General features: G+C 44.5%; 1 protein-coding gene across 1 annotated transcript; it reads left to right on the forward strand.

Moving 5' to 3' along the window:
• Positions 1 to 4,802: 4,802 nt before the first annotated feature.
• On the forward strand, positions 4,803 to 6,920 carry slitrk1 (SLIT and NTRK like family member 1; the record flags this gene model as incomplete). Its single annotated transcript, XM_080758654.1, has 1 exon — positions 4,803 to 6,920. One exon carries the CDS (start codon positions 4,803 to 4,805, stop codon positions 6,918 to 6,920), a length of 2,118 nt encoding a protein of 705 aa, XP_080614780.1.
• Between the last annotated feature and the right edge of the window lie 4,857 nt (positions 6,921 to 11,777).

Raw genomic sequence — 11,777 nt, forward strand, 5'->3', positions numbered from 1 at the left:
GGGATATATTTTTCTTTCTCCATCTATGTTCTGCAGTGCAGAACATGGATGGACATAGATCCTGAATCTGCACGTTGCATGACAGTGCAAGAATGCGCATAACAGTTAGTCTGCTTGACTGTCTACCCTTGAGAGGGAAACAGCTATCATTTCAAATCAATTAAGTCATAATAGCCTACATCATCTGTGCCCATGGAATTTGGCCAATCCAAGTCCCATTGACTTTGTGAATGAAAGTTAAACATCTCAAAAGGTGTAACATAATATCTGATTATTTTTGGTAGCCTACTCAAAGAACAACATTTAAACAGATTATATAAAAGTAAAATGATTCACAGGAGGCAGGCAGTGATCACCCCATGTCCACAATCCACACGCCACCAGCAGTGTGCAGAAGAAAATGTGTCGATGCACAACATGCACACGCGCACAACAGACCCTCTACCTCTTTCAGAGATGCGCCTAAAAATACATGAAATAAAAATAAAACCCAACACGTGATTATTTCAGTCAGCTCCTGATTTTCCATTAGCAATTATACATGCTGCATGTTCCATATGATCAAAAGGAAGTCTGCCAATACCCAGAATATACAATCATGTTTGTGCAACGCTGTGGCTCTCATCTAACAACTACAACACATCTGAATTGACTTTTATAAACTCAGAGCCCTGAAGAGCATATTTATTTGGCAATTAAATCTACAATTCCAACATGTCTCGCAAAACACCACTGTTATGAAACAGTTGGTTGACTATAGGACAACAATGTGGCCCATATAGCTGGGAACCGAAATTGATATATTTTATTCATAGGGAAGGAGCAACCTGGCCTCCAGTGTAAAAAGTCAAAATATACTCTAAAATGGCAGCATTGCGTAACACACAATGGGGAAACGTGTATAGTGATTGGCAGATGTCAGGCACAGCAACTCCCCCTGAAGCTTTACCGAAAGTCCAATGTTCTAGTTGATGGTTTTTCTTTTTCTTGAGCTTGCTTTTGGCAGGTCACATGCTGTTCCTGCAGGGTCAGTATATAAGCCTCCACACGGACGCGCTGGTCCGTGATCAGTCACTGTGTCTCTCATGCAAGTCTCTCAAGACAGACTGTTCATTTCGAGGAACAACAGGGGCCGCTGTTTTCCCGAATATTTGACGATGGGATTCTCAGACTGCATGTGTCAGTGGTGGAAAGCATGCAATTACTCCAAGTATTGAACTGATACAATTGTGAGGTATACTTGTAGCAGTGTTGTTTTTGGCAGCAAATTTATAGATTTTTAGTTTTAGTCATAGTCTAATGAATAGTTTTCATTTTCGTTTTAGTCACATTTTAGTCACCTGGAATGTCTTAGTGTCTAGTCTAGTTTTAGTTGACTAAATAGCATACGCGACGCGTTGTGAGCTTGTAGATCTGCTATTTTCAGCATGCAACCATTGTAAAATGACTTATACTGACTTCTCCTGTCGCTTCCTAAAATGTTTGTCTAGTTTTTATTTGTTGACGAAATTGTCAATATATTTAGTCTTAATTTTAGTCGTCATAGCTTATTTTTCCTTTCGTTTTTATTCAGTTTTCGCCAGTGAAAAAAGGTAGTCGACGAACATCTTTCGTCATAGTTTTAGTCGACGAAAACAACATTGACTTGTAGGACTATACTTTACACGTCCGAGGCTGTGTCCCTATGTATGTTTAGGGTACAAACAGGGGGCGCTGTTGCGACACTCACTTCAGACAGGTCTGATTTTTTATATACTTCTACTCCCCTATACATTCCAAAGGCAAATAGATATTTTTTTTACTACACTACAATACAATTATTCAGAAAGAAATGTAGTTACTTGTTATAAGTAGATTTGGAATACTATTAAAAAACATATCATTTACCAATTAAGCTATATTTCATTACTTTTGGTACTTTGCCAATAAAGAGTATGGTGTGTACTGTATAGACACACACGCACGCACGCACATGCACACACACACACACACACACACACACACACACACACACACACACACCTAAACACTTATTTCACCGCTGACTTAGTATTGCTCCGTTTAAGTCCCATGGACAGCGCCCGTCCCACTGGACTAATTTGAACTGCTGCTCTGTTGCATTGGAGATCTGTCACACACACGCACACCGTGCACTTCCAATTAATGAGCGTGCGCGTGTGATGAGACGCGCCCTTGGCTTGACTGCCCATCCGTCTGCCCTCTATTGTCTGTGTGCTGTTTGTTTTAGCGCGACGGGGCCAGAATTGACTCTATCGGTTTAGCTGCCTTGAACACATGGGTGCACGCTTTGATCTGCCCCCTCCCCTCGGTATAGACACCACCACCACACCACGGCCGATGTGAAAGACAGTTTGCAAAGCAAAACCAAACGGGCATAAACACAACAACGCGTCCACTCCCGAGCATAACGAGAGTGACGTTGTTGGCCGTATAGCTATAGCTATACACTATACTCCCCGAGGTCATCCACGCACGACACAATTGTGCACGGGGCGGAAGGGGGAGGTTAGACACAGTCAGAGCATAAAGCGGGCAGACTCGACACATGATTGTGCATATGCCAGAGCGATCCGAGCAGTGAGGCACATATCCTTACATGAGAGAGAGAGAGAGAGAGAGAGAGAGAGAGAGAGAGAGAGAGAGAGAGAGAGAGAGAGAGAGAGAGAGAGAGAGTCATGAGTCAATCGGGATAAATATGGGAAGACAAATGTATTCAGACAAGAGAGGCAGCCTGGACTGATAGCAGATGTAAAGACACTTAGAACACGAGCAGACAGATAACGGATCTATTTTACAAACAGAAAGACAGATATTTAAGGAGTTTAGAGGGAGCAATAGACAGTCACAGGCATATACAGAAAGACAGAAATGGACAGATGGGCAGGCAGCCATGAGACACAGCCATGGAAATACAATATTAGGCTATTACATGGTCAGTAAGCTACATGACATGCAACGCACAGCAATAAACAGATAGGCCTATAATTACTCAAGACATTGGAAAACGCTAATGATACTTTCCAGAACTAATTGGCTCCCCTACTTTAATAATATAGCACACTGTTCGTTTTTTTGTTTCCCTTGCCTGGGCTGCCTGCAACTTCCTGCAAGATAGAGGAAAATTATGTCAGAGGTTCGATTTTTATCTTAAGCTCCCATTTTCTATCCGGTTCTTAACATCAAAGTGAGGAATGCAGATTGGGGGAGGACAAATAACTCGGCTCTCCGCTATGTGCCCCCAATGAAATAAATGAAACCTGGGCCATGAGCCATGCAGTGCCACTGAGGCATGCACGTTTTTCAAACAATGAAAAACGGAGAGAGGGGGCACATGTGATCGATATGAATGCACTTTATAAATACACTATATACATTATGCTTTTTCGTCTTTTCCTTGTAATTGCAGACGGTTTTGCCAACATATACAGTAGGGCCTACCACCCCTGTTTTTTAAAGCGAAATTTACATGCTCATAAGGGATAATATAGGGTGCTATACATTGACGCATCATTTTTGTAGCCAACTGTTTGTGTGTGTGTGTGTGTGTGTGTGTGTGTGTGTGTGTGTGCGTGTGTGTGTGTGTGTGTGTGTGTGTGTGTGTGTGTGTGTGTGTGCTGGATTGTGGCATGCCTATGTGGCGTATAATTGTTTTACCGCATTCAACAGTGTTTTCCAAGCAAGGGGGGATAAAGTCACGGCTGTGACGTTGTAAGCTTGTTGTGCCCCAGAGGAAGAGCAATAGACTACATGGAATAAGGCGGTTTATTCATCACGAATACTGGGGGGTTTTAACACTAAACTAAAGCCATTATATCAGCGGCAGCCTAATTATGAAACCTCCTCTCCGGTGTTTTCAGCAACGTCGACTTGTACCACTTTTAAGATGGACCAGTAAGCTGTTCGGTGTCAGTGTGAAAACGTGAATTTAGATGCGACATTTATCATCAGAAGCAGTGCATGGGATTTATTTTGGGTATATAGAGTAAAAAAAGACTAGACAGCTATAGCGTGAACATTTTAAAGCTCGTATGGGGATTGATTTTCTCTCTCTCTCTCTCTTCTCAGCATTCCCTCAGTCAGTCGACTGATTTTTTTTTTGTTTTTTGCCATTGCAGCTCAGTAGAGGGTGTCAGATCTTCCTCGGAGCGCAACGCGCTATAGAATGAACACAGCTATAGTCGGGGTCCTCTCTTCTCTTTGTGATCCAAAGAAAGCAACAAAGGAAACCCGGTGGAAAGGAGCAAAAGGCAACCGAAAGATGTGAGGAATGCGGCTTTTTCGCGGCGCTGTGATCCACTCTGAAATCTTGCAGGGAGCGGGGTGTGAATTCAGCACCAGGGGAGAAGGAACAGCTCCCGTCGACACCGCAACACGCAGCAGCACGACAGAGGGGGGAAAAGGCACGGATTTGTGTTAATTTGGCAAGGTCAGTCTTTACCGAACTATAATGAAGCCCAAAAGATGTGTCGGAGACTGCCGCCTCGTCGCTGTTTTCGATTGTTCTCCTAAACGTGCGGAACGTATGAGGATTTCAGTCGATGTTGAATGAAACATTTATACGATCGTTTAACCAACTGGATATCTGGACACTGCACACACACACAGAGAGAAGCAGGTTAGATGCAGCATGGATATGATGAAAGACTGCCTTATTTTAATCTCGACCTAGAAGCCTATATGTTCCCCCAGCCCCCCTCCTTTTCGTGTGGTTTATGTATATAGACACAACATTCACTGCTCGTATGCCCTGAAACCGGGAATGAATCGCTCGCATTGAAAAAATGCTGCTTTGGATTGTCCTGCTGAATGCGGCTCTTTGTGTTGCCAGTGGAAATGTTACAAGGGACATGTGCAAGGAGCAGATATGCTCTTGCAGCGAGATCGAGGGAGATCTGCACATAGACTGCGAAAAAAGGAGCTTCACCACTCTGCAACATTTGACTGGCCCCAGCTCTCAGTTTTACCACTTGCTGTTGCATGGGAATTCGCTATCTAGGCTATTTCCCAACGAGTTTGCCAACTTTTATAATGCTGTAAGCCTGCATTTGGAAAACAATGGCTTGCACGATATTGTCCCCGGCGCCTTCCTGGGATTGCAGCTGGTGAAAAGGCTTCACATCAATAACAATAAGATACGATCGTTCAGGAAGAGTACATTTCTGGGGCTGGACGACTTGGAATATCTCCAAGCCGATTTTAATCTATTGAGGGAAATCGACCCCGCGGTTTTCAGGGACCTGAATAAACTCGAGGTGTTAATACTTAATGATAACCTAATCAGTGCGCTACCTATAAACGTGTTTCAACATGTGCCCATTACGCATCTCGACCTGCGGGGTAACCGAATCAAAACGGTGCCTTATGAGGGGATCCTTGAACAAATACCGGGCATTGCGGAGGTTTTATTGGAGGACAACCCGTGGGACTGTAACTGCGACCTGCTTTCTCTCAAGGAATGGCTGGATAACATACCGCATAATGCGCTCATTGGGAGGGTGATCTGCGAGGCTCCGACCAGACTGCAGGGGGGAGACTTGAACGAAACCTCAGAAGCTGATCTGTGTCCTTCAAAGAACGGCGGTGCTGACACCAGCCTGGTGGCACCTCCCACCCAAGATGAGACCTCGGAACCCGCCGCCGGTGCTGGCCCCCGTCCAACGCCTAAACCAAACGGTGACGCCGCCGGAGGACCCGCGACGCCAGGCCACGGCCCAAAGAGCCGCTCCAAATCGCGTGAGAACTGGCAGCTGAAAACGAAGCCCACTCCCGTGACAGGTGTGGACGTGGAGAGAGAGCAGCTGCGGAACACGACATGCCCGCAGCCCTGTAGCTGCAAGCTGATCGGATCCAGGCAGGGTCTGGGGGTCAACTGTGAGGGAAAGAAGATTGAGAGCCTGTCCAACCTCAAACCCAAACCCCTGGCCGCTCACGAGCTGAACATGAGAGATAACAACATCCACGCCATTAAAAAGAACCACCTGTTGGGGTACTCGAGCCTCAACCTGCTGCACTTGGGGGGCAATAACATCAAGGTGATTGACAACAGCACCTTTCACAACCTGACTGAGCTCATATGGCTGTATATGGATAAGAACTACCTGGATACGCTCATTGCGGAGATGTTCGTTGGCCTACAGAATCTGGAATATCTCAGTTTGGAATACAACGACATTCAGCTCATTGTGGCAGGTGCGTTCAGCCCCATGCCCAAACTGAAGGTTTTGTTGCTCAACAACAACTTGCTGAAATCTTTGCCCGTGGATTCTTTCCTTGGAACTTCTTTATCCAAGATTAGCCTGCACAATAATTATTTCACGCACCTCCCGGTGACTGGCGTGTTAGACCAGCTCAGTTCCATTTTACAGATCGATTTGCACGGAAACCCGTGGGATTGCTCGTGCAACATCGTGCCCTTCAAGCTGTGGACGGAGAAACTCGCACCGGACGCCATTCTGAGCGAGCTCAAATGCGAGTCCCCGGAGGACTTTTGGAAAAAAGATTTCCGCCGCGTCCAAAACGACCTCATGTGCCCCAAATTATACGAGAGAATCTCGCCCACCTCCCTGTCCAAAAATAACACTTTTACAGTGGACTCGGGGTCGCGCTCGAACTCTTATTTGGAGCCGAGCAGAGTGTCAATCTCGGTCCTCGTGCCCGGGTTGCTACTGGTGTTTGTCACGTCTGCTTTTACCGTGGTGGGAATGCTCGTCTTCATCCTGAGGAACCGCAAGAAGTCAAAGCGGAGGGACGGGAACTCCTCCGCTTCGGAGATCAACTCCTTACAGACTGTGTGCGACTCCTCTTATTGGCACAGTGGCGGCGGGCCTTACCACGCAGACGGGGGCGCGCACAGGGGCTTCGACTGTAGCGCGCACCTCTCCACGACAAACGATGCGTAACAAAAACGACTGTAGTAGTAAAAGCCTATACATAGCGGCGCACGCGCACACACACACACACACACACACACACACACACACACACACACACACACACACACACACACACACACACACACACACACACACACACACACACACACACACACACACACACACACACACACACACGCACACACACACAAATGGATTACAGACAGTCACACAGACAGACTGACACAGACAGACGCACGACCTCAGAAGTGTGACTCAAGCGGCGGCATAAGGAGCCGCTTCACCCTCTCTCCTTTCGTTTTTTGTTATAGACGATGTCCTATAATACAGACTTTCTGTTTCCTCCAGTTGAAACCAAGTGAGTCTGCTGCACAGGCCCCATACTGTAATATATGTATATGCCCGCCCAGCCCCGCCACCCACCCCTCCTCCTCTTTCCACTCCACCTTCTCCTACTCCTCCTCCCAGTTCTGCTATTTGCCGCAATCGGACTACGGATCTGTATAGAGACGGAGAGAGAGAGAGAGAGAGAGAGAGAGAGAGAGAGAGAGAGAGAGAGAGAGAGAGAGAGAGATACGGGGGGAATGGTGCACGCGAGCGCATGAATGTAATGTAAATATCCGGACCGTTGTATCCTAATCTGCATGATGATATTTCTCGCATGGTTTCAACACACTGATGAGGAACCATAACACCGCCATTAACCCAACCCAGAGGAGCCAACTCGACCCTTATTTCATGTTATATCAATATGACGACTATATATAGATATTAAGAATTATATATGACTATACAAAGTGCCATTTCTCTATTTTTTGTGAACCTGCAGTTAGGATTTGTATTTGTTGTTTTAAAAACTTGTTTGGAGAAGAAAAAAAATAAAAGAAAACAATAATAGTAATTATAATAACGGGGAAAATAACGATGCCTAATTCTGGAAAGGAGTGATGGAAGTGTTCAAAGCTGTCAATGCATGTTATTCTTTATTTTATTTTATTTTCTCCCCCCGGTTTGTTATCATTTTATTGTCGATAAAATATTGGGGTTATTTATACCATACTATAGTTGGTGCAGATTAAAAACCACGTCTGCACAGTCATCATCATGTCCTTTATGAATGTAAACTTATGTGTTCTTTTATGGTGTGCCAATTATTGTTGACTTTCGAATATCCAGACATGCGGATGAGCATGACGTTACACCGTCACTCAGATGCTTTTAGTAGGCTACGCTGCAACGTTAATGTAGCTAAAACAACAGTTCCGTGGTTGGTGTGTGTCAATGAATATATAGCCTAAATGGGAGGGGGGAGGGGGGGGGGGGGGTTTATACCATCATATTTTTTCAAAAAACAAAAACATAGCAAAATATGTTTTCAACGCAGAGCTATATAGGCTATATGTACAATTTGATCGGTGTACAGAACGCAGGTATAGACAAGAATATATTGCTTTTTCTTTCTTCTTAAGTCAAAAACTGGTATTCCTCCTCGAAAAAGCTTCTGGCTATGATTCACTTTCATTATATCGTGAGCTTTTGTAAAGCCATCTAATCTTGTCCAAATAAGAGAACTGAAACTCACTGTATTTACTAGACAAAATGCTTGAAATAGACTGTTTATTTTCAGGCAAAAGCTTGCGTTGTTATAGTATAGGTTTGGGGGTGTATAGGCTTGGGTGTAGGCCAACGATGACGCAGCTGTATGTGACTTCTCCATGGGGGAAATGGAACGAGCAAGTTAAGACAATACAATGCCTTTTTCAATTCAGCATTTTGAACCCGAGCTATTTATTTGGCTGCCGCATGGCCACTGACTCACTGTGGGCTCATGGAGGGGGGAACACAACGCCATTGATTGAATATCTCGTTCTGCATAGCTCAGCTCTCGGGCTATGTTGCTTAACCTATACTGCATTTACCAAGGAACAAAGAAAGAGAGAAAACAATACAGACGGAGGCTTTCAATAAATAATACTGTAGACGATGGTATAACCTATCCCACAATTTATAGATTCTCTGCAATATCCAAGCCAGATACAGAATGTGCCATGTTTTAAACACGATGTAAAGTTGCTGACATAAAATTTGCTGGACATAAAATGGCTCATATGTTGAAACAATGAACCTAATTCGTACAAGAACTATACCTAAAGATACGGTCGCTGAGACTGCGCAGAGTCGGTTTGAGGTGGGTTTTTTTACACGATACAATACACTGTCCCCCCTTCCCATGCAGCTCTAACGGCAACAGCCAGGCCACTTTTCCCCCAGTCAGTGTAGCGCTGTCCGTGGTGCTGAATCACACCGCTTTCCCCCCCCAGTCTGTAGTGTAGCGCTGTCCACGGTGCTGAATCACTCCGCCTACCATTGTCTGCGTTTGAGTTGAGTATTTACGCGTTTGCAAGCGTGAATTTAATTCATGCAGATCCACATACATGCACAGGGACTGTGTATGTATGTGTGTGTGTGTGTGTGTGTGTGTGTGTGTGTGTGTGTGGCGCTGGGCTAGTTGTTTGCGCAATTGCCTGTACATAATGGACTGATTGGACTCACTCATTTTCCCTAATTTCCACCACCCACTCCCACCCTAATGTAACCATCAGGCACACCATGGCCTTGGAGACTATAGTCTCCAAGGCCATGGTGTGCCTAATGGTTATCGTATTGGCAGATCGTGTGACAATGCTCTTCATCACCTCCTATACTTTTGCTCCCCCAATTCCTGTTTCCTTTTATCTGTTCAATCAGGGGAGAGGAAGAGGTAACTATTTTGTCTCTTCCGTGGAATATTACTGTGCCACAACAACAACAAACCATTGATGATTTTTTTTTTCTTTTTTTTTTTCAAAATTTCCGAACGCTGTGTTTCAAAGTTACATTGATATGCTTTGCGATATTTGACCTGCTTCTATTTTGTTAAATAAAGTGTGGTTGAGGTTGAGTAAAAAGCAATGTTTTTTGTATTTGAAGTGTTATTGCGTTTGACTTGGATTCGCACCGGGGCGAGGACGTGCTGCATGGGAGACTAACGTTTGCTGTGGTACTTGTTCTTTATTTATGCCATCATTATATGCCATATACTATCTATTTATAGCCTGGCCTGTGTTTGCAACTGCCTCCTGGTTATAGGAGTGTGGTGTGGGGATGGTCATTATGTTACATTGTATTCTCTGTTTCAGTCCCGACTATGTGTTTCCAACGACCCCATTTATTAGAAATATGTCTTCAAAGTGTATGTGTGGGTGTTGTCCCTTTGTCAACTCTGAAAGACGACCTCTCATAACAACATACAGCTAGCTTTGAATACAAAACACGTATGATTATTATATTAGTAATAGTAGGGATCCCACTTAATCCTCAGTTGGACATCTGGAGCATTTGATCTTGGGAACCAATGCAGAGAAAATATAATATTTAAAGTCTTAGGTTTCAGTGCTATGTTGAAGGTAACATAAAAAAACAGGATTAAATATGTTATCGTTATAATTTGCATTGACGAGTATGGGCATGCTCTGCCGATGGATAAAACGAAAACCCGGAAAATGACAGGATTAAGGTTGGCGAACATGTGTTAATATTAGGACCGCGCTGCGACATGCTTGCGGTTAAGTTTAGGGGAGAGTGTGAGGAGGCTTGTCATTTTCAGTAGGCTCCCAGCATGTCCAGTAGACCGATAAGATCGGTTAACGTGTTATCAATGCCAAGTCCAGACTATACATGCAATAGGTCCAATCGGCTAAAATAAGATCGGCGTAATAAGTAACCTACTGGGAATTATCGGTAGATTTTCGGTCAAAACGGCTCTTGTTACAAGGTCATGCTGAGAAACAGGTTTATAGGGCTGGCTGTCCATTGGCACTGTGGTGCTGCCATGCAGTCTTTGTAATGCTTTGGATGGAAAAAAGGCGAATGCTGTGCGTAGTGGAACACCTGAGGGGGAATGCGTAGCCTACTATCACCCAACAGCTCCTTGGCTACACAACAGAAAATGTTCTTCTGACATGAATGGCCTTGTGCCGCATAACATTAGCTTTTGTCCCACGGTGCTACATGGCTAAATGTATAGTCCTATTGCAGTTGGATTGGTTTATTATTTAGCTGAATATCGTCCTTATTTTGTATTTTCCTCATGCCGCTGAGGTATACTGTTATGGCCCAGCAGGCCTTAGTGTAGCTGGCGTGATAGCACTACCATCTCTGAGGAGATTGAAGAGTTGAGGCAACACTTCCAGCAGGGTAAAATCATCACTATACCCCATAACACTTTGCTTTCATGCGAGTCCCATGGGGCGTTGCTCTGGGATTTAGCTCCGGGGTATGAAGAATGTTGTTGGAAAAATATGTTTCCCCATGCATAATTATTTCAAAGGGATGAGGCCCGTTTTCTTTCTTTCAACCCAGGTCCTATGTCTCCATTTGCAACGGTGATCAAAAATGAAGACGCTCGCACACTGAGGGCTCCGATGCTGTGAAAGTTGTGACATTTCTAGCACGATGCTCTTCCTCAGACTGAGGAAGTCAGAGGAAGAGCATTGTGTCACCTACATGGTGCAATAAAGGCATCTATCACAGCATCGGAGCCCTCAGTGTGTGAGCGTCTTTATTGTTTGATCTTTGTATACTGCTCAATCCATTTGCAACAGTCCCATCGTGTTGTTTGGGTATAGGATAAACGTGTTGTCACCTACTTCATTGTAGATATTAAAATACTGGAGTATTATCACTTCATGCAGTTGTTGAATGCCATCTGACATGTCACATAGTTAAATCAGACAAAACCTGTGCGTGATTCTGAATCCATTCCAAGCATTAGTTTTGCACGAAAAACACTCCTTGGGCTAAATTCGGCCACAGCCACTTGCC

The sequence above is a fragment of the Protomyctophum bolini genome (assembly GCF_963924005.1).
Source record: "Protomyctophum bolini genome assembly, chromosome: 24".
Taxonomy (NCBI): Eukaryota; Metazoa; Chordata; class Actinopteri; order Myctophiformes; family Myctophidae; genus Protomyctophum; species Protomyctophum bolini.